Source organism: Centroberyx gerrardi, chromosome 19, assembly GCF_048128805.1.
Source record: "Centroberyx gerrardi isolate f3 chromosome 19, fCenGer3.hap1.cur.20231027, whole genome shotgun sequence".
NCBI lineage: Eukaryota > Metazoa > Chordata > Actinopteri > Beryciformes > Berycidae > Centroberyx > Centroberyx gerrardi.
In genome coordinates, this window is record NC_136015.1 from 6,048,388 (window position 1) to 6,072,634 (window position 24,247).

At 41.2% G+C, this 24,247-nt stretch overlaps 1 protein-coding gene across 1 annotated transcript; it reads left to right on the forward strand.

Moving 5' to 3' along the window:
• Window positions 1–6,042: 6,042 nt before the first annotated feature.
• Window positions 6,043–22,365, forward strand: LOC139922764 (CMP-N-acetylneuraminate-beta-galactosamide-alpha-2,3-sialyltransferase 1-like). Its single transcript, XM_071913369.2, has 6 exons — window positions 6,043–6,333; window positions 9,166–9,359; window positions 18,703–18,882; window positions 20,725–20,770; window positions 21,365–21,484; window positions 21,784–22,365. The coding sequence occupies exons 1-6, from the start codon at window positions 6,043–6,045 to the stop codon at window positions 21,955–21,957; spliced, it is 1,005 nt and encodes a 334-aa protein (XP_071769470.1). The 3' UTR covers window positions 21,958–22,365.
• The last annotated feature ends 1,882 nt before the right edge of the window (window positions 22,366–24,247 follow it).

A 24,247-nucleotide genomic window follows, 5' to 3' on the forward strand; every position in this document is an offset into this window, starting at 1 on the left:
ATAAAACAAAGAGTGGCCTTGTAATGTGCAGTCGGATAGGACTGCTGGCACAGTTTGAGAAAGGTGCTGTTTGAAACATGTTGCCTAGTTTTGTCTCTGAAATCCCTCGAGGATTCTCCCACACTGTAAACTATTTTGTTATCATGTGTGCTGATACTTCAGTAAATATCCTATCCCACATTACAAGGATGTTCTCCTGCCCAGTAAGCTGCTTTTGTGGCTCACGTTTTTAATCTATATAAAGACATGGAAATATTTCAACTGTTTCAGCTTCCATCTGGATTCAGCTAATAACAATGTAAAAGAACGTTGGGAAAACTCCTAAAAGAGATCAAAAGCATAGGAACAGAAAAGAATCCTCAGCATCATGGGACACATAATGCACTGCTCATTGACAGAAGTGCAATTGGACTGTTCACTTCGTCTGAGGCATCCCACGCTTTCCTCGGTGCTCATGATTAATGGGGCAGACGTCTCATTTTGGATGAAGAACTTCCTTGATAAAATGCATCAGTAGTGAGAGCTGCTTTACATTCTCTCCCTGGCTACATCTCGCTATCAGTGGAAGAGCAGAGAAAAAAAAACATTTGACTGCATGCAAAATGGCCTCATCAAATGATGGAGATTTTCCCATTCAATACTAAACATCAAAAGCAATTTTCAGGGCAAGCTGTAGCTGCAGCTACCTGCACCTTAGTGCTGATGCACTGCATCAGACTACTTGAGGTTTTCCAATATGAAATGAATCCGCTGGTTGATGCTGGACTGGCTAATTGGATTGTGCAAACAGTACTTCTAACATGCAGTGCACATTTGATTGTTAACTAAAAATTCTGACATAGTATGAAATACGTGGTAAATAAATTAAATGAATATGTAAATTGGTGCTTGTAATGTTTCATTACCATATTCATGCGTTTTGTTCTTACTTTTGTGCCTTTTTCTTCAACATACTGCACAGAGCTTCGTTTCCTGGAGCCCTTGTATTGATCAGTGCATTTGTGAAGACAAAGGTAAATATTTAATGGTGCATGATTCACCATTAAATATTTACCATACATGTACCTTTAGATATTTGAGTTGTTTCTCATGTCCCTGTCCCTCTCCTCATTTCCATACTGTATGTTGGAGGGGCATGGTATGTCAGAAGAGAGCAGAGCCTCTTTTCCTCCTTCACCATTTCCCTTTATTTCACTTTAATCTCACAGAGCAGCTCCCACACACAGGATCAGCAAGTCATTTATCGATCAGCAACACATTTGATAATTAGATTGGCCCTGTTACAAAAGATGCCAAATTGAAAGTTATAGTCTAATAATGAAGTCATTGATATCAATTTCTATATAGGCAATTTAACATTGCTGATTCACCCTGCGGCTGGGGTGAATAGCCAACTGGATTGTAGCCCAAATTGCATTATTAAACATTTCATTATAAATTATCATATATTATAGCCTTGATGCAACTAAATTTTAAATATGGCAAGCGTAGCCACAAGATGTTTGTTTGAGTGTTTCAGACTGTAACCTAGAGCTGGGAAACTGCCCATAATGTCAGTGTGAGTGAGAACGTGAAACTGCACTGGCCTGAGCTCGAATTCAGTAACACCGGGCTGAAGCTAAAACTGCGGGGAACTTTATTGCTCCCGGCAACTGCAGGTACACGGATGGGTGTGAAGGATGTGACGGATGTGACTCTGCAATAATAAGTAGAGCTGCAATGAGAAAATGTCTCAGTAAGTGCAGATTGCAATTTTGTAATCATAAAATTAGAGATATAATCAGCTGCTGTGCCCTTGCAAATGAATTAAGTGCCATTACGTGCGTTAACAATAACAACGGTGAACAGCAATAACAAGGAGATAACAGAGGTGGGTTATGATATATAAGTGCAAATGGAAAGACCTATGATCAATATAAACTGCCATGGGCTGTCGTAAACTGGAAGCGTGCAACAATAGCGGGCAGCAATTGCCACAATAATTCACACAAACTACCTCAACCAAATCCACAAAGGAACAAGGCAACACATAACTTGTCATCCCCACAAATGATGCAGTTGCCCCTCTAGGCCGATCACTAACAAATATGCCACCTTGTTTTGACCTGTAATCGTAGCGTCCCCCTGGACCAGTCAGTGTCATTTTGAAAATGCTAGAAAGCAGTGGTGAGAATGAGATGCATAATTTCCCCAAGTTTAATCAAAATCCAATCAGCAATGTCAGAGATGTTATGACAAATCATGGACAAACGAACGAACGATGCGGCGCCCCCTTTGGGCCAATCAGTGTAATTTTGAAAATGTCACAATGACGTGGTGAGATGCATCATCTCCCTAACGTCCTCCTAAATCCTATTTGCAGTGTCTGAGATATCGCAAATGCCATACAGACGGACAGATTGTTCCATGGATTGCATACACTACATATACATATTTGACAAATTCCATGATTAACACAGTATATGAATTGGATTCTTGGTTAGATTCTGGGGTGCCCATCACCTCATTTCTCCTGTACATGCCCCATGTCGGCTTGCATCCCTTAATAAGTCACACCTTGCACGTGCTACAACCAGACCTGATGGCACGGGAGGTGAGACAGTGGGTGTGTATGCGGTCAAGCAGTGCTGTTGTGTCCGTGCCCAGTGAATGAGTAGGTGTGTGTGGGTGAGTCCATGAAGACCAAATACAATATTTTCAGCGCAGAATATAGTCTAGATGTTCAGCAAATAGGTTTAACTGGTTTTGTAGGCTAGACCAATATTGCTCATAATATGAAACTCATTATCATCCATGCACTGATCCAATATTTCTAAAATTCAATTTTTCCTCTATTTATAGACATATATGATCAAAGATGTTTCATGAAGACATTGTTCAGATTTGACTTTATCTGAGTGGATACATATAAAGTTATTGCATTTTCAAATATCCATCCTTTTTCACAGGCAGTTTCAGACTAACTCCAGTAAACACATCACAACTGGACTTGGTCCTGATTGGCTTCCTCACTAAACAATTACAGAAATCCTTCCAATCAGGCCAGTTTACACTAGCATTTGAGCTGGAAAGCCTCGACACACACTTTAATCTATCTAGATGATCCTGCCTGTAAAGCCCTGAATGCTCCTGGAACACTGTTGATGTGCTTGAGTGGGAAACACAACCATGCACTCCTTTCTATTAAAGTGGAGTACAACTAAACTGACTGACTGAAAGTCAATATTTGTGAAAATGAAAAATTCTCCGCCAAAGCTAGAAGCTCGAGCACAAAGACCCTGATGCCATCAAATGTAAAATCCGGAGCCGTTTCATCTTTTATTCTGTAGTGATATTATTAGTAATGAAACAGAAATTTCACAGAAAATCCCACTGGATTCCCGCCTTCATCTTTTCCTATTCGCTCTCTGTGGCGCAGTTTCAGATATTGGATGTTGATAATGGCTCAGGTTCAGCTCTTAGTTTCCTGGTTTCTGGCTTCGGCATAATATTGTTCATGTTCACAAATATGGATTGGAGCTGTCACAAAACATGAAGAACTGAATTCTTCACTTTTAATTCCCCTCTAAATGTGGAGATTACTTCGTAGAGGGTTAAGTTGCATTGAATGTGGAAACCTGGCTTCAGCTCAGCAAGCATAACTCTCGGCTCAGCAAAGATACCTTTTCCCCCAGTATGTAACACAAAGGAGGGTTTTCAGAGCCGCCGAATTCTGGTCTCCGAAATTGCTCGCGAGAAACAGAGGTAAGCCAGACAGAAAAACAATTTCCACAGAACACCAAGTAAAAACACTTTACTGTAACTACATCCCCGCAAAGTTGATGACTTCTCAAAACCGAAGATTAGGGCGAAAATCACAGCTCACACACTTTTTTTTTTTATATATCCCAGTGCTTGCCGCCCCCTCTCTTTCTCGCCTCCCTCTCCTCCTCGTCTCTGAAGTCTGAACAGACGCTTTGCTGTCTCAGCTCAGCGAACTTTGATCAGCACGGGGGTTGCCAACCTTCAGTGGGACAAGGTCGGGCAACGGGGTTGACGGTCCGCCGTGTTGTCAGACGTGGGGCGTCGCCATCTGTTTCCGCGGATACGTCTCTCATCTACCTGGCCGCTCAATGCCAAGGGCTTCAGAGCTGAGTGGAGTCAACAGCCTCGCTCTCGCACAAGTATTCATTGAAGTGTCCATTATGCGTGTCCCTAGGTATCCTTGTCAAACTTGCCGCCTTAAACAATAACCCGACCTCGCCTCGCATGCAAATCCGCTGTCGAGCAACAGACGACGACTTCTAAGCTGTCCCGCGCGTTCGGCTGCTGATAAACGGCGGCGGCAGCGTTTGTTTTTTTCTGCTCTGATTGCGAGAATGAAATCAACAGACGAGCTCAAGTGTCGCTGAATATTCTCTCTCTCTCCGTCAGCCTTAAACCCAATCCTCTTTTGCTTCCCTCCAGGGTGGAATTTGAATGACCTGATCAATTTCTAATCAGGAAAGACCTGCAGCCTTTTCTCTCTTCGTAATAGAGTTTCCCCCCCCCCGCAAATCTTCCCCACACAGAGGGCTCGCTCTAGAAATTGTTAAGAGCAAAGGGCAGGTTGCGTATTTCGGAGGGAGGGGCGGGGGGGTTCGTTTTTCTAATATGTTTCTCGTTCTGCGTTGCGATGATAGCGCTTTATCTGGAATGTGGATCTGGTATTAGCTAAATAGAGAAGTATTTGTGGGATTCTAAGCACAGCTGCACCTCCAAAATGAAATCCAGGCCCTGTTTAAAGGCAGAGGCGTCCTTTTCATGTTGGAAACGAAACCCCAGGAGGTCCACCTGCTTTGTTGTTAAGAAAAGCCTCCCTCTGAAATCCCTACAAGTGTGATCCTACACTATACATATTTAACACACGCATTCCTGTCACCAGTATCTTTCTGTAGAGGGTAGATGAGACTATATAGGCTCTATAGTGGGTGGAGCATTGTAGCACTTTAAAAAACCTTATTTTGACATTTGAATTGGATCCATTTAAACTTGCAGATTGGATCAGGCAAAGGGCAAAACAACTGCTGAACACAAAGTGCCAGTGGCTGGATGCCACTGATTACATTGGCAACGTTACTTAAAATGTAAGTAATGTAATCTTTTTCCAGTTAGTCAGTGTTTTCTGTATCATATCTCTGCATTTGCATTTACATTTTTTCCCCAGCAAACTATTGATTGTTTCCAATTCAGTTCAAGTGTAATAAAGTTACCTCAGCATGAATCTATTTACATTATTCATCCCTCATCAGTGTAATGGGTGAGTGATTAAACAGACTGGCAAATTATCAGAAGGTCACTTCCTGCTCCAGGAGCACAGAAATAACTTTCACAATCGTTTTTGATGTTTGACATTCTGTCTAGAAGCTGTGAGTCTGTGAAACATCTCAGTCATTTTGCAGTTTCACCCAAAAACGGGGCAGTGTAACATTTTAGCAAATACATTTTCTACAATCGTGCGCAGAAAATGTGCACAGAAAGTCACGCATACACATCGAGAGTGTCACCCTGGGACTATTAGCATTGTGAAATTACAGGAACATCTAACAGCGCAGAATTTCCAGTTCTTGGGATACTTAAAATTAAACGTTTAGAGTTTCACAGGCTGTTATTATCCTCAATTTTCCCTGCGTGTGTTCTCACAAATTGCCCTGGTTTGCCTTTTAGGTGGATCATTATACAAAGAATGGACGACATATCAGTCATTGACCCCATAGAGTCAACATCGGAAAAGCGACTGAATCTGCTTAACCAGGAGCCGTCAAGCTGACAGAACATTGCTGGGTTGTCCTCCACTGTGGAACTGCCTGCCTTTATTACTTTATTACTTTATTACTACGCTGTAATATCTGCAAAACAGGAGCAACAGGGTGTGCTGATTTGATGTCAGTGATATATTTACCCACTTGCACCATGCAGTCGATGGGGAAGCCTTTTTGTCACACCTTTCGGACTCTTGATTCATCGCTGACGCCTATTTTTGTCTCTTGCGCTCCCAAAGTTCCCAACTAACTAATTCCGACCATGTCTCTACCCAAGCGGAGGAAAATCAGGACTATTGCCCTACTCTTCTGCATCATTACCTTCACAACCTTCCTGTTCAGCTACACTCTCCGGGACCCGTCGCTCTACTTCTTCAAGTACGCCTTCCGCCTCTCGGACAACTTCTTCTCCAAAGGCCCGTGCGCCTGTCGCCGGTGTATGGCGGAGCCGGAGGACGACCCGTGGTTCGCCGAGCGCTTCAACCTGTCCGTTCACCCTCTCATGACCCGGGAGAACAGCGTCCTGACTGACGAAACCTTCAGATGGTGGCAGGTAAGAGGATAAAAAAAGAAACACATTCAGATCACACACGGTCGAAGTGCTCTCGAGAGGTGTTTGTTTTCGCCACATTGATCGCCTCAAATCCGAGGGATCTTCACCAGGATCAAGTTGTGAAGCCAGCTCCCACGCACAATTTGTTCACATTTAACAAGTGGGATGCTGGATATGTAAATTGTTGCTTTCTCTCACCACTTCTCCCCAGTCCATAGATGACAAGAGGGATGCAGTCAGTAATTTGTGCTAATAGGCGATGCCATACCACTTCATTTACTTAAATTCGCCCTCTGCTATCTGTGGCTTCAATTAGCCTTTTAATTATATCCAACATGGTGCAATCATTTTGTATTAACATGATAGCCTATTAGTTTTATCTCACCTTTAATTCATATATCAGATGTCCATTGCCCTCTTATAGGTGCTCATTAAAGGAAAAGTCCACCCTCGGATACTCTTACACTGTTATGACCAATTTATGATGTTCTATGCATTCTGGGAGTTATTTTGTGTTGTAATTTACGTTTGTGATCCCACTTTCCTTCATCCTGCCTCGTCTATTTCAGTTAGTGATTTCCTATGTTTCCCAGAATGCCTTTCAACAACCCCCAGAGAAGGGGTGTGAACTTGTTGCATTCGGCTGTGGGTTGACTCATACGTGACCGGAGTAAAGTTAGCTTGATATCGGATATTGGATATTCTGTGGATCTATTTTGTAAAATATTGAAACCAGTGGGTGAAAAGTTCTTCCTCGCCTAGTATTCACAAATATATTCATCAGTGTGCTTTGCCTTGTTTGCTGTACAAGTTATTGAAGAAAAATGAATGTCCACTAAATATCCAATATCAAGCTAACTTTACTGCGGTTTTTATGTGTAGGTGGAGAGAGCATTGAAGACAGTCACACCCCGTCCACAAACCCCAACATGTCTTGTGGCTGCATTGCATTCTGGTATATTTTCTGCTACTGCCGGTGGAGAAATTGGTCTCTCTCCTCTTGTACAATGGATTTCTCCCTGTATGATTGTTGAACATCGGTGCAAAATTGTGAGTCTAGAAAGAAGCTCTCGCTCTTTGATTCTGAGGGACTGACAACAAAACCTGACATTTACCGCTGATGTTTTATAGTTGAAGCATTTTCTGCTATCAAACTCCATTGTAGCTGCATTGGAAATATCTGGACATGACTTCACATCATCTACATTTGGCCAGTAAGAAAAATACACCAAACAACAAAATGCACCCAGGAATGCAAGATAAATCGCCAATAGCTGTTTTTAACAAATAAGTGTTTGGGGTGGATTTGTCCTTTAAGATCACTTTGCTGTAAATTAGAATTCAGGCCTCGGCTACATTACTGATGATGTACTAGACTTAACTTAATTAAATCAAGACAAAATATACTTCCTGGATACGCCATGATCAGAGTTACACTGAGAATGAGAAAGGCCTATTCACAGAATTTATGGCATGCAATTACCCTACCTTAGTCTGGAAGGAGTCCAGTGCCTTAGTTGTTATCACATTCACCTCACACCATGTCCAATTAGAGGCAAGAATAGAAAAATTACTGCAAGGTTGCCTCCTGTCACTACTCATTCCGGGAAATGCTTCTCACGGGGAGCTTGACGAGGCAAATGTCACATATCAGCAGTAGCCGGGCCAGATGGTCCGGGCCGCCGCGCTGCCAGGCGAGGCCGCGACCTCCAGGTGTGCCCGTGTTCTTATTGCAGACGAGGTGACTTTGTTCAGACATGTCAACGCTGACACGTCACACAGTTTACATTTAATTCCTGTAAATCACTAAAGACCCTCTGAGAAAGAGAGTTTCTCGTCAGACATGTCATTGAGGTCGACAGGCTCGACCGATGTGGGTTTTTGAAGGCCAGCGCCGAAACTGATTTCTTTGGAAGCAAAACTTTGTGCCCGTATTAAAAAACCTTTAAAATCGAGCATTTTCATGCCAAAAAATTCCAAAAATGTATTCAGTGTTTTGGCCAGAATTTTATTGGCAGGGTGGAAAAGCCTCTGAAACAGCATTTAGACCATGAGACACTAAAACTCTCCATTGAAACCCAGGCCAACAACAACAACAACAACAACAATAATAATAATAACAATAATAATAATAATAATGCTCTTCATAAGCTGCATTTCTATTTTCTACTTTTTACTTTATATATCTATTTATCTTGAATTTTTTCTCATGTATATAAAGTCTGATGTGTTGGATTTTTGTTGCTGGAGTGCTAAAGACAATTTTCCATCGCATGTAATGTAGTGAACAATAAATATTTATACATCTATCTAATGATAATAATAATGATAAAAGGCTAATATCAGCGTCATATATCTTCACGCCTAATTCCAGTTACAACTAACACATCAGATTCCTGTACATGTATGCATGCAGACCTAACATTTACGTGCAGCCAAGCAGATGCCTGTTGTGCATGTGTTTCTTTACACATGCATGTGTGTGTGTGTGTCTGTGTGTGTGTGCTTGTATTGTCTGTGTGATCCTGAATGCCTTGAACATACTGTATCAGTACGTTTTATTCTCTGCATACACAGTACAATATGTACCAGGACATAGACCTGCATTCCTTTGCTGCCTGTGCGAGTACAAAGCGTTGCCATAAGCAGAGGGCAAGGCCGAGAAGAGAAACCCCCACATGCGGAGTTAAGCCGTCCCCGAGGTTATTCCAGAAATGTGCTCGGCGTCTCCGGCTCAATGCCAGCTCCACTGCCCCTGTTCAATCACTTCTACTTAAAGTGGCCCCGGAGCCGCGGCTTTGCGCTGAGGCTGTGTATCTGCTGTGTCACCAGTGGCTGCAGTCGGAGAGGCACCCGGCCAACTTCAGCGACGTGGTGGAGGAGCTGTTCCGGGTCATTCCCGACGAGGCGCTGTACGCCGACGCGGGCCCCGGACGCTGCCGGACCTGCGCCGTGGTGGGGAACTCCGGGAACCTGAAGGGGGCGCACTACGGAGGCCTCATCGACTCCAGCGACCTCATCATAAGGTGATTTAGGAGTCAGTTCTATGGTTAGAATCAGGGAGAAAAAAAAGAAATAGACGCACACTCCTCCTTACATCTGCTGTGATATTTATTTTACACAATTTAGTTTGCGGAAAGTAAATGTCACAGCAAATGTAAGGTGGAGGTGTTTCTTTTTCAATAGTTTATAATTTCCAATAGGCTGCACCTCTTTAGGTGTGCGTTCTACTGTTTTTTGATAAATGAGTGTCACCAAATCTGAATACCATAGGCCTTGTCAGCAATGAACAGAGAATGAGCTCTGTATCGATTTCATGTGAATTTGGATTTCATTTTATTCAATTTATTCAATCAATTCAGGTCAAAGACTTCCCATAGACAACCAGTGTAATCAGTTATGCAACAAATTATGTGATAAATCAAACTGCATCATATCTATCATATTGGAGGTGGACGACACCTCCTGCAGTTTTGTTTTCAGTTGAATCAATGTGGCAGACAAACTAACAGAGAAAACACTCATTTTGCTCGTTGCGCAGCAGTGTGCCTATCTCTCTTTTTTTGTATTTCTGCCACGTCCCAGACTGCACCCGGCTCAGAGGCGTGGCTGGAGTTTTCCCAGACTTCATTCTGTTCCCACAGCATTGTTGTGCACTCCAGAAGTGTTTGAGAAAAATTATCTTAACAAAACAGCTGATGAAAATAATGGAGTTGGAGTATTCAACTGTTTCTCCTAAATGCCTTAAGGCAGCCACAAACAAGAGAGAGGAGTTTGTCGCACCCTTTAATCTGTCACACCAATTGCAGCTCCGCAGTGAAAGAGAGAAAGAAAAAGATGGAAAACACGACCAGAAGATTTTCTGGGGGATGCGGGTATATTTTCTAGTGCATAACTATAAGCTTTGTGATGAAGTAAAGCTCATTTGGACGTCAAAATGCAAACAATTATTCCGACTCGATTCGATTTTGTTGTCCGTGCAGCATCTGCTGGATATCTTTCTCACATCACAGATTTGACTCTGCTGTTCTGCAGATTGGACTGAAGGCTGCGGGGCTGGAAACATCATGTAAAGCCCCAAATCAATTCCTGAATTCCTGTTTAATGAGATGGAATAATGTTGTAGACTGCTATAACTTTGTAGACTACAGGTATAACTCAGAAATGATGGGTTTAAGGAAGCAGTGGGGAGATGCAGATGGTTGTAGTTATTGTGAAACCAACTTTTTCAAGCCAATGACATTGATAGGATATAGCAGCTCAAAAAGCGCACAGGGAAACACTGCAGAGTTATTGTGAGCAGGGCAGAGATTGAAAACCAATGCTTTTCAAATATCCACAACGCAATCCACCCAGATCCTCTAAAGCCTCCTTTATAGACTATTATGAATATTGAACTGCATAGGGCCTATTGCCTAAAGCTTCTTGTTTGCTCAGCAGATTGCAGCGGTGAAATAAGAGTTGAGTAATAAAAAGAGCCTCTGCTTCCTCATTTGGTGTAAAAGTAAGCTCCGTGGCCCATAAATAATGTAATTTTTATAAAGGATAGGCTATTTGAAGCACTAATAACTCATGATAAATGCTAAATTGGGGTTTAAATGTTTTTTTTTAATTCTTCTAAGGCAGTTTAATTGATATGCCAGTGTAGATAAGAGCCATAAAAAAGTTTAAAAAATTTGGCCACCTTAGTGCAATCCATACAGATTTCCAGTTTGTATTGGATTGCAGATAAACATTTACATTTTAGGCATTCAGTGCTTTTATCCAGAGCAACTTCCAGTCAATGCAACAGCAGCTAAAATGACACAATTTAATAGAGTTGAAGACATAGAGACAGTGAGATCACAGCACTGGTGCTTGTGTCAGCATACAGTGCAGGTGAGGGAAATAAAAGAACTATAATTGTGTGTGTGTACTAGATGAATAATAGAACAGAAACAAATTAGACTCAATTAAATAATGCAACGTAACAACGTAGATAATGCAACGTAGAAAAGAACAAACAATAAAACAAAACAAAAACGAACCAACAAGAGAGAAAGGGTGTGTGTGTGTGTGTATGTGTGTGTGTGTGTGTGTGTGCGTGGGTGGGTGCTACAGAGTGATCAAATATTTAAATGGTTTGGTTTATCAGAAATGCCTGTAGAGCCTTATTAAATATAATATGGTAATATTGCCATGGCCATCCTCTGATTGAAAATTGAAAACTGTCCTTATGGTGCAGAACCTGTGAAAGAGAAGGCAGGTTATCTAGTTATAGAAGTTATTTATATTGTGTGCACAGTTTGGAATTCACTGTAAAAGGAATGTATGCATGAATTTCAAATAAAAAAAAAGCATTTTGATGTTGAAAACAGATGGTTTCAGCCTGTGGAATAAAGGTGTGGATGATTCAGAGGGTGGGGGGTGGGGGGGTGGAGAGGATCGCTAACCTAAACAATTTCCTTGGTGAAATGAGTATCTTGTTAAGGCCGGTGGCGCGCTGGGCCGCGCGGCGATGCGGTCGGCATGACGATCTTATCAAAAAAAGTAACGGGAGAGCAGCTAAAATATCCCAAAGCAAATTTCATGCGGTATTCTTGCATGGCTCTTAATTTATCACAGCGTGGCTTTGTCAACCTGCTGTGACATGTTGCCTCTGTATAGAGCCACATTACTGCACTTATCTTCTTTGCCAGTCCCCGCTGTGACAGCAGCATGGCGTTGCCTACCAATTCAATTATTGGGTGACAGGGACGGCACCAAGACAAGAGTTATTGCTTTGCTATTAGCAGAATATTCCTCTGCAGTAGAACGCTATGGAAATAGGTTGTGTTTGTATTGTTTGCTAGTTAGTGCATCACATTTGGAGTCATGCTTGATTGCAAGCCATGCTGTCTTAGTTACGTTAGAACAAATAGTGTAACACTGAGGTGAGGTGTGTATTTCATAAGACTTGAGCAACAAGCTTGAGGGCAACTCTGTCCAGAATATGATTGTTGTGAAACTTTGTTCGCTCGCTATAGTCCAAACAAAAGATAATTAATATTTAAAAAGGAGTACAATCACTCAGTCTCTTTTAAACACATCTAATCACGTCTAAACACATTCTGTAAGTATTACTGTATGTGCTATGGCCACACCAATATATTTATTTAAAAATAATTAGGCTGTCTTGGATGTGAGATCGTCTCATCATTCATATTTACTGTGTTGGATTGAACATCAGCCAAGCTCATATTCGACACGATAGCGTAAGCCCCAGCAAATAACTTCATTAAGATGGATCTTAAACCCGGCAGATGCAATACGTAGGCACGTCACATTCTTGACTCAAAGTCCCTGATTGAAAATCAAAATCCCTGTTTGAAATTGGTTTTCAAACAGGGATTTTCACACAACTAACATCACACACCCGACATAAGCTTTCTAGCTTTAGCTCTATTCTGAGTTTTGCCATGCACTAATAATGACGTCCTTTAAACCTTTTTACGAGATGCAGAGCAGAAACTTTTTCATCTCTGGGTGAGAATATTATTACCACAATGATGTGCTACTGGGGGCACATTAATGACCAGAATGATCCACATAAGTGCCTCTTCCTACACCATCAACCTCTGATTATGGACAGATAAAAGAAAGTAGCTGCACTGTGCTTTGAAACTACACAGCTTATATAGACATTGAAAGCTTATTTTTCCAATCAGCTGCATTATTACTATTGTAGTGCACCTAAAATGTTTTCAAAGATCATAGTAATTTCTGAAATAAGTGTAGGAGTATGAGTAAGACATCATTTTCATGTCTGCCAATGTGTGATCTAACCTCTACGAACCTATTCTGTGGGATGGCAGCACCTGTCATTATGGGTTGGATTCCTACTTGGGCTATCTGCACTAAATATGTATGCTCCCACCAAATGGCATACTGTCTGCTGTATGAATACACGTTATGTTGTCATTGCCAACTTCAACTGCAGCAAATAGAGGGCTTTCAGGTGATATAACTCACCTTCTGGCGGCCATATTGGAGGTCCTCCGTTCTTGGGCAACAGTGCTGGTTGCATGTCTAAATGTACAGTTTGGCAGTCTCAACAGAATTCAATAAACATAGTTCTGTGCTGTTTTTGACTGGAAACTGATCATTTCGCCACTGTGATTGATTTTATGTTTAGATAATGTCACCTTGTTAGCCGGTCAGCTAACCATCACTGTCTTGTTGTAAACACATCTGATTAGCACACTAGCTAACATCTAGTAAAAGCTAGCGTTAGTAGTGGCTACTAGTTGCATGTTAGGCGACCGCAGTGTCATTTAGAGTTACATCCCATTTACTACTGTGTGCATCTGGCTTCCATTTCCTCCAATCATTTTGCCGTTATGTAATTCGATTTTTGTAATATTTACAAAATTTTGTTGTTTTTGAAATACAAACGTTACGGTGTCAAAACTAGCTTGAACTGATGTCCTGGCTAACAAAGACGGCCTAAATAAAGACATGGACGTGACAATTAAGTCTGTAAGGCAACATGTTTTTGAGGGATTATTCCCCAGCGACTGACAGTAAGCAGAGCGTAACGTAACGCCTGCACTGATATGAAAACACTCAACCCACACAATGAAATAATAAAAACCTGACAAAACCAAATGAAGGCTTCATGATTACTGTGATGGATTATCTAGATCAGTGGCGGCTGGTGACTGAAAAAATTGGGGAAGATAGGAGGAAAACCAACCCACCGCCCCAGATTTCACACATGTAAGTAGTAAAATAACAGTTTACAATAAACTGACCAGATTTTCTGGAGCAAATCCAGGGACATTTGCCAAACGAGCCCTCATATCTCCAACTATGCTGACTTGAGTGCAGACACCACCAGGAATAATATAAAGGAGAGGGGCTATCTATTGGCACAAACTTAAAAACACACATTCTTAACATTGCTTACATTGTTACATTTTCTGCTGGCTTAGCTAACGTTGCCAAAAGCGAACTGTTTGTTCAGGTCAATTGTGCTGACTGTCAAGCTACAACTCATAGTGCTTTGGAGTCAAGACTAGAGATATATAAGAAATTTGGAAACAAATCTACCTTGTCAGACTATTCACTTTTACTTAAAACCTCTACCCACACCACAAGGATATTTTTCAGGTGTGTCTCTTTTTCATGTCCTGTTAGTATTATTTGCACACAGCCAATTCTCCAGTGGACCTCCATGATGGAGCCAGACGTGGTTGCTAGGAGATTTAAAGCCTCTATAGCTACACAAGCAGACTACCCCGCTGTTCCCAAACAATATCTCATCACTGAGTCCAGGGTCAACATTCATCCTGTTAATTACAAAACCACAAGCTTTAACACCTCACCTGAGACTCAGTGCCTCCATCTCCCCCGCTGCTGCTGCCTCAATCTGCCTGCGCCGCTTCACTTACCTGATAATAATGTGCACAGTGTTCATTCTTCATTATGATTATTAGGCATCTCAAACAGGACAGGCATTTTGAAGAGATATGTCCATCTGCCTTTTTCACTAGAGCTATGACACACACACACACACACACACACATAGCATATAAAATGTGTGTATGGGTAACAGCAGCTAACTAGTGAACCGGTCACGCACTACGAAATGAGATAGTGCTGAAAATACCACTGACCTTTTAATGTGTTAGTTAGCTATTACATGCTATGTGAGTTGCCCGGACCTTGTAGATGCAAGCGCAGGGCTGTGTTATGGAATATTGCAGCCCAAGGCTATATAAGCGCTTTGAGGCCCCTATTGGATGAACAAAATGAATGAAAAAATAATGTCGAAAAAAACTGCAGAATGGACGCTCAGTAAAGGCAAAGGATATCCTGCTGGTAGACTAACGCACTTGACAATGAAGACACCACCAATAACCATTCATCAACATTATAATAAGCAACAGGCTACTGTATCTCGCTTTTCAAAATGCAGAGAAAAACATGATAGCATACTTGAGTCATTCACAAAGAATAAAATTGGCCTATTCAAGCAGTGCTGGAATTGCATGACAAAACACACAAGCACACCAGCAATGCTCGTAATAGACAGCACAGTAACGTCAACACCGTCTAAAACTCCCACGCGTAAGACATCACAACAGCAGCCTATAATTCACACTGGCAAGTGTGCCGCAACATTAGGCCTCATGAGACTGAACCAAACAATGACACTTACAATTTAACATTGATGTGAAATCTAGTAAAGCATTAAAATGTCTGACTCACAGATGATGCTTGAATCTTCCTCCTCCTCTTCTTTGAAGTGAAGTCATTGATGATCTCGGTGAAGTTCATCTGATGCACCAAGTCATATTCCAGAGACAGAGGCAACTGGTTAAGTCGCTGCTTACCGAATGTTGAGTCCGAAGTATATTTTTGATCAGGCCCAGTTTTAGATAGATCTTGAGCGATCCACTTTTGGGAAAACTTTATGGAGTTCCTTCTCCCTGAGCAAAAAGGAATGATTCTGTGGTAACATAACAATGCAGAGAAATGCAAAAACTATATGAGTTCTTCTCGAAAATTCTCATCTAGATCATTGCTGTATCGCCTTTGTAAATTGCAACCCGGCTTGAAGGCCTATATTTCATCCTTTCAGACTCACCAAAGTTGGGAATGAAATCCAAAGTATTGGCACATCTCCTTGTTTGCTTAATTTCTCCGCTCTAATGCACCGTTCAGGTTATTAACCATCAGTAAAACGACTTCAACTCGAAATCTCTCTCCTCTAGTGAGAAACTGGTGTGTCGGAGTCATGTGACCTGGTTTTGCACTTCCCTGGGAGTGGTGTTACAGACCTGTATTCTGTAGCTGCTGCTATTTATTTTGCTCTGGCTTGAAATTCCCCAAATTTATCACAAAGACCCGCAAAACAAAATCTTCAAGCGAGATAATCAACTCCACAGCTATCACCAAGTTCAAATCGACTTTATGCAGGGGCTTTGCTGACTGAGTGAAATCTTTGTAGGACTGAATTCCAAAAGATTCACAGAGATGTTGATTCTGATCGTTCCATTTTAATAACTTCAGACTGCGCTTCATCTGGTGTGGCCATATTTTGTGTTTCATCCTTGGCTATTTTACTCAGATTGTCCTGAATATTTGTGTAATTCAGGTAAAGGCCTCTCAGAGTCTTAATGTTTTAGTTTGTTGGAAGTCCAGCTGTCTCGATTTCCCAGCGCCGGGGGGAATTAGAGCCGAAGTTGAATATCGATTGGACCAATCTGAAATAGTTATTTGCCTCCGTACAGCAGTCGATACTACTTGCCCCTACAAGATGAAGAGAATGAGCTGCGCATGGAATCCACTGATCAACATTAGATCAGGAGTAGAATCGACAGCAATAGAAAAGTACTTTGCCTTTTGCACCTGCAATATAATCTGTGCTTGAACGCGCTGTCCCATTAAAGTGATGACTTCTTCACATATGCTGGCAGATAACTAGAATGGTGTTTCTTGGCTCTTATTGCCACACTTTGTTATGGGCTCCGCAAGGAAGGGATCAAAGTGCTGAGCAATTCTAAAAGTCCTAGATAGTTACCATTACGGGGGGGAGCCGAACATTTCATTGTCCGCTCTGAATGAAAGGCCGCGTTCTGCCAAAAACTGCACTATACTACTGTGACAATGCTAGCTGAGAGTCAGTGCCATGAACCTGGGTTTGGGCAAGCCAGGTGAGGGTCGCATTACAGTGTGTCTGGCCAGATTCGTGCTCCTCAGAGAGACGTGCAGCATTCTAACAGTCACAGAATCCAGAATCAGTAAGAGCTGACACAACTTCACTAAACAGTCGACAAAAGAGACTGTGCACCTTACAAGTTGAGGCGGACTAACTGATCACTCTCTCTCTACCTTCTCTCCATTTCTGAGGCAGTCTATGATGAGTTTTTGTAGATCGGTATAGTATGGGTGCTTTCACCCCCTTTTCTCCCATCACCCACCACCTTCACTTACTATACTTATGTAGTCCCTCGCAGTTAAAAATATTATTATTTTTTAAGATTGCTTTGGGGAGGGGGGGGCATTTCAGCCTTTATTTGAGACAGGAAATATTGGGAAAGAAAAGGGGATGATATGCAACAATGGTCATGGGCCAGATTTGAACACAGGACTTCGCAACTATGGTACGCGCCCTGGACCACTAGGCTACCAGGACACCCCTAAAACATGACTATTTATTTTTTGAAACATATTTTGTGTACATTTTTATTAATCTCCTCTACAAAACTGCCAGACATGGCTGCTTATGATTTAATTATGAGTATTACTTTAGAACTGCTACAAGTTCTCATTTTCTCACTTTTAAGATAATGGTAGTGGCCTACTTCATTCAACATAGTGTATGCTAAAGTGTTAGCATGGAGCACCGGATCGAACGCTCTACCAGGGACACATGGATGATTTAGGTGTCTATGTTCTCATTATTTAGTGGATAAGTTGACCTAGGTCAGATTTTCCCCAAAACTCAGTATATCCTTTTAAGTTTTCATTTCCCTTCAGGCTTTATTTGTCGAAAGAGGACTTTTAGGTTCAGATTTCCAATCTGTTAATCAAGTTAGCGGCATTTTTAATTTAAGCAGCTATGTCTTATACCTGTAGCTGGAATACGAAATAGCAGGAAGTTTGCAGCAACTGTAAAATAGCCTTATGCATAGTCAAAAATAGTTCTTTGGGGGAGGTCATTGAGTCCTGTCAGGTTCAGGCAGAAAATGCCAAGCTCTTATGTAGCTGTCAACTTAAAGCTGATAATGAGGAGGCTGATATTGCTCTGATTGGAGCGTCATAACAGGTGATGCCAGTCAAACGTGGGTCAGTTTGTTGATGTTGCTCGTGTGTCTCACTTCCTACGGCTGACCGAAGCCAGCTGCTGCTGTCAAACTTACCAGCCAATTACTGTTCCAGCTTGAGAAAATATTGTTGGACATAATAATAGGGACGCCTAGCATGCCAAGCTGTAATTGTTGTGCCCACCTCTCCAAATGGACACTGGATTGTTTTGCATTGTTGTTTTGGGTATCCAACACATTATGAAATGGGGCAAATTTTATTTTATTTTTTTAGAATTTTTCTCAAAATGTGGTACTTGTCAGGCCTGGTTTGGCATGGCTCAGCATCCTGTGGTCTGACTAATTATAGGTATGTGTGAAAACCAGTCAAAAAACACCATTGGTAGATAAGGGATGATCAGTAGAACAAAAGCCAGATGTTTCTGATCTTGGGTGAAACGAAACTCAACTGGGCAGGTGAGCTGTCCCAGAAAGAGTTTAAGAGGTCAAAATAATGATCCAAAATTGAAAACAATATATGATTTTTTTTTTTTTTAAATGACCCTAAAACGAAAATCTCTGTTATCTTGTCCTGCAGAATGAACCAGGCTCCCACCGCTGGGTTTGAAGAAGACGTGGGCGCCAGAACAACTCATCACGTCATGTACCCAGAGAGTGCCATCGACCTGGACAACACCACCAGCCTGGTGCTGATCCCCTTCAAGACTCTGGACCTGCAGTGGATCATTAGTGCATTGACCACAGGCACCATAAAACAGTGGGTGTGAATGTGTACTTTTTTCTTAGACTTTCCTGCACTTTTGGAGTTGTGAGTTGCAGCCACTAGAGAGATGCTTGCTCCAGTTTTTCATTCAGCGCTCAAACCTTCAGCTGCGAATGCATGAAGATGGATGCATGTGTAGATTTTGTTTTCCCCCTCCCAGATTCATTAAAACTCTTCCGATACCACCAGTGCACACTTCTCTTGTCATAACAAACATTATCGCTCCATAATCACCTTCCAGTCAATTTCACATTCAGCTCGTTCACTCTGGATAAGACTGTCAAGCTGATGACTGCTGGCGATCCAGAAAATAATAATGCATCTGCAGTGGCATTAGTAATGGTATTACCAATAAAGCATGCAGGGAAATGTGTTAAATGGTAAAAAAAAAAAAAAAAAGATGATGGGACAGGAAATGGCTTGATCTCTAAATAAGCTTGTTCATCTAAGTCTGCAATTGTCTTCCAACAGTGCCAAAGCAATCATTCTGCATTATTAAACATCACAGAGATCACTATAGTGGCAGTAATTTCAGTATTGCCCCAACAAGCATTAGATCTGCACATTTTCTAGCCTTGGTAAATGAGGGTTAAAGAATGAGACTCTAAACTGATAAAGGGATGCAGGGACATTGGAGTGACTGTATTGATCCAAATTCACACTGCGATTTTTGCAGCACTGACTTTAAACATTAATAATTCTCTAAGATTCTGATCGTTAAGAAGCCCTTCGCCATGCAAGAGTGCCACGCCGGTGCCTGTGTGTTGAGGCAAAGTGGGTGAAACGTTGTAATAAACCGGATAAGAATCTAAAGACGGGGAGCGCTCCTTCATTTAAACACCATTTTAAATAGTTGGGTTTACGATGTAGCAAAGCAGACGGTACAATAGATCATGTTCATATTCATTCACGACAAGATATAGGAGACCTAGGAGCGTTTTGCTGTACAACACCCGTCTCCAGCTCCGTCCTCATGGCAATATATCAAATGACAGCCTACATTTCTGAAGAAAATGATGAATATGCAAGAGGCATTAGACCAATCACTGTAATCTTGGAATTTTAATGACCCGCATTGCGATGGCATTTACTAAGGCCGTACTGGCTCTTGCTAAGCCTTACCTTGCAATTGGAAGCATTTTAGTGGATTGTGTCTTGCCATTCTGCATCGCCATGTAATCATTATTTTTCAGTCATTAGTATCCCATACCCAACACATCGTCGCCTTTAAAGTCTGCATAAGCATGGTGTCGAATTTGAATGGACGTAGCACTTTTTCTTTTTCTTTTTCCAACTCTCATCTTTGTGGAAAGTGGCATACACGCAATTTTTGCATGTACGTATACTGCTTATACATCTAGCTCTTGGTCTGGCCTGAATACACTTTTCATATGCAAATGCAGCGCGGCCGAACACGTGTTTATTCTTCTCCCATTTTCATGTTTTTCCTTTGCGTGTCTCACGGCCGTGTGAGGATGATGAACAGCGCCGCGCCGTTCGCTGTCATGTGATGAATGAATGGGAACATTTGACAGCGGGCATATGTTGCCATGTGATGACTTGTAAACGTGTCGGTGATATTTCATCAGCTCTTTTTTTCCCCCTTATACAGTCATAATATTCAGACACTTGACATATGTTTTCAGACATAGCAGTCAGATTGCATGCCACAAATTAAAATCATATGCGTGCATGCTTTTCCTGTGATTGTAGACATATGCATAAGCAGAATCATGTGCTGGAAAATTGCCTTTAAGGCTATTTTAAATGCAATGAACAAAAAAAATACTTTTTTAAAAGTAATTTTAAGCATGTTGTTATTTTCTGTCATTACAGCACATATTTACCAGTTATGTCCAGGATAAAGGCAAACAAAGATAAGGTGAGTCAAAGGTCTTAACCCTATACATCGTTTTCATTAAACATGATGTAACTGTTTATTTGTTTATTAAACAGAAGGTACATCATATTTAATGCAAACTATGGATAGGATTTATTAAACAGAAGTTACATCATGGTCATTGAAAACTATGCATAGGATTCATTAAACAGAAGTTACATCATGTTAAACGAATCCTATGCATAGTTTTCAATGACGTAACTTCTGTTTAATACAGTCTATACATAGTTTTCATTAAACGTGATGTAACATCTGTTCAATAATGCACAGTTTTCATTGGACATGATGTAATTTCTGCTTAATAAATCCTATACATAGTTTCATAGTTTTCATTGAACATGATGTAAACAAGGCATGCGTAAACTTTTCTAAGGCAAGTCTTAGATTTTCATGCTTTTACTTCCTGAACTGTGGTTAGTGAAATTGCACTACATGAATAATCACCTCACACAGCCAGATACAGCCTGTATTTTGTAACTGCAGTATATCTGCCTGCATCAGCCACCTGTATCAGTAGGCCGATACACAGTAAATCGCAATGGTACATCATTTATTATGACTGTGACTGTTTTGCAGGTGTTGATTTACAGCCCCACCTTTTTTAAGTACGTCTATGAGACTTGGCTGGAGGGTCACGGGCGATATCCTTCTACCGGCTTCCTCACCTTATTGTTTGCTATTCACATATGTGATGAGGTAAATTGATACAAACCTTGTTTTGCATGTTAGGGCTTTCTTTTATTAGTAAGTATATGACCTAGAATATAAAAGGCACTAATAGTCTTCAGTGGAATGGAGTAACTTTAGGAGGGGAACTTGTTGCATGAGTCATTTTATTACATTTCCAGATAAAATGATACCATAAACTTTATTTCAAGTAAAAAAAAATTTTAATCTGGAGTGAAAACTGCTGTGAAAACTTGAATGTCCACAGTCTGTTCAAGTGATGTTTTGGTCTGGTGACACACTTTGCTTTTGTTCCCTGCACACTCCAGGTCAGTGTGTTTGGATTCGGTGCAGACCAGTATGGAAACTGGCACCACTACTGGGAGGAGAACCATTTGGCCGGAGCTTTCCGACACACAGGAGTCCATAATGGAGATTATGAATACAACGTCACGCTGCTGCTGGCAGACAAGCACAAAATCACAATGTTTAAAGGAAGATGATGCCCAAGTCTGTGTGTGCAGTCCAGTGAACTTACACCGAATTAACTTTATCAGCCTTTCATTTTATTATTCTTTTTTTTATTATTTCACCCCCATACTGGGAAACGGGGTCACCATACTTTCCAAAGATGTTATCTCATGAACTCTTTTGGCCTGTCCAGAGCTTTAACCATAGAATGAGAAAAACAAACCCACACAGAAGAACGATGACATTGCCAAGCTCATTATGAACTCTATTTTTGTCCACTTTGTCTCTTTGTGTTTGTCCATTCACATTCCCATGTCAGGACAGACCAGCAAAAAAAAATAATAATAACACCTCTCTGCTCGGTATTTGACCTGGGTGTGAAGGCAAAGACTAACAACCAGCATGCTATACATCAGCCACTTTGCTGCAATTATGTAGTGTGTGTAAATTCTGTCTGGTTTTTTTCTTTTTACATGGGAAACACTTACAGATATGTTTGTGAACATGACATTGACAGATAAAACAAGCTTGTTTTGTTGACATAAGGAGTCGGACATGATGCCCTGTTCATGACCTGATGATGCACATGATCCCTCTGTTCATGACCTGTTTATAGGTGTCATATATAGGTGAGTCTGAGCAAAGTCCATCACTGCCCTCTATGCAGGGAGTTGCAGTTGAGTGGAATATAACAGAGTCCCCTCATATGCAGGGGGCATATTGGAAGCTGTTTGAATCCAAATTGATATTTTTTATCAAGCAACAAACCTAGGGAGGACTTTAATGAGCTTCACAACAGAGGACGCCATTGACTTTGCTGTAAATATCATTTCAGTATCCACTTTCACCATAACATACCAGCATCTTGAATTGACCGCTGATGTGGCAGAGCAGGTGCCATGTATGTCATGTGCAACTACCATGAGTGTAGGTATGAAAGGGAACATCAATTCCGGCCTTTGTTAAAGGATAACTCCAGCCGTTTTCCACCTGGATCCTATTTCTCCATCTTTTTCCATCATTGCGATCGATTCTCACCGAAATCTCATCAGTTGCTTCACTATAAAGCTACTTACGTCTTGCTCTCCAGTACAGTCCTATAGGGCCACAATAGGGCCTCAAACCCAAAAGCACCCAAAGCAACACTCACTTTGCAAGAACACATATTTCATTTTCAGTTTATCCATATTCTGACAACTTTCACTATATATGTTGCTTCTAAACTGTACGAGAAAGCCATGATTTGACATCATTTTCCTCATTACAGAGCAGGCAATCAATGTGAGCTGCTTTGAGTGCTTTTGGGTTTGAGTTCTGGAGTGGCCCTATTGGACTCTACTGGAGAGCCGCAGCAAGACCTAAGTAGCTCTATAGTGAAGCAGCTGATGAGATTTTGGTCAGAATCGATCTGTGTGATGGAAGCAGATGGGGAAATGGGGTCCAGGTCGAAAATGGCCAGAGTTATGTTTTAAGTTCAACTCAAACAAGTGGTAGATCCACTAGTTTGTCATGACGCTGTATACAGTCATTCATAGCCCATGGAAAACTGATATATAATACAGCCTATACCGTCCATATCAAACGTGCCTTATTATCAGTGACATCCATTTTCTAATACTTGCAAAGTAGGTGTCAAGTGCCTTTAATGAAACCTTTTTAAGACTGAATAAATCCATGAATTTTGCCATTAATTAAACCTAAATGTATTATTATAATTCATATTATTATTGCTGTATTTGTCAGTTACCTTTACTAGTCTTACGCTGTTGTTGTCTATAAAATGTGAATTTAAAGAAAAGCATGATACATATAGCCATTTAAAGTATTTGTCTCTGTGAGGAATCAGTAGAAATCTTTGTTCACCACAAGAAAAAAAAAAATCTCACCCACAATTATGTCAACAGATTCAGTTCAGATACAGCTATATTTTGCCCAGGCTTTAATAATTAGGTGCACTTGCTGAAAAACGCTGTAGAGTTGCACTATGAGGAATGTATGTTGAATGTTTTATGACTGCGAGCAACAAAGAACCACTTACTCTGCCCCTCGCATTATTATTTCACCGACGATACGTCATCTGAAATGTTCTCAGTGTGAAGTATGATTTCGTATTTGGTGGTGCTTTATCTAATATGATTTGCTCCATGTGCCTTGAAATCTAATGGGATATGTGCTTTTGCTTATGGCCAGCCTGTGTCTTCATGTTCTTTTCTTCCTCCGTGCAACAGTAGATTGTATTGAGAGCTGGAGAACCCGCAATTATCTGTTGAATAGTGATTTGTTTGCCACCTTGTATGGGAAAACTGTTGCCACAAAAGAGTA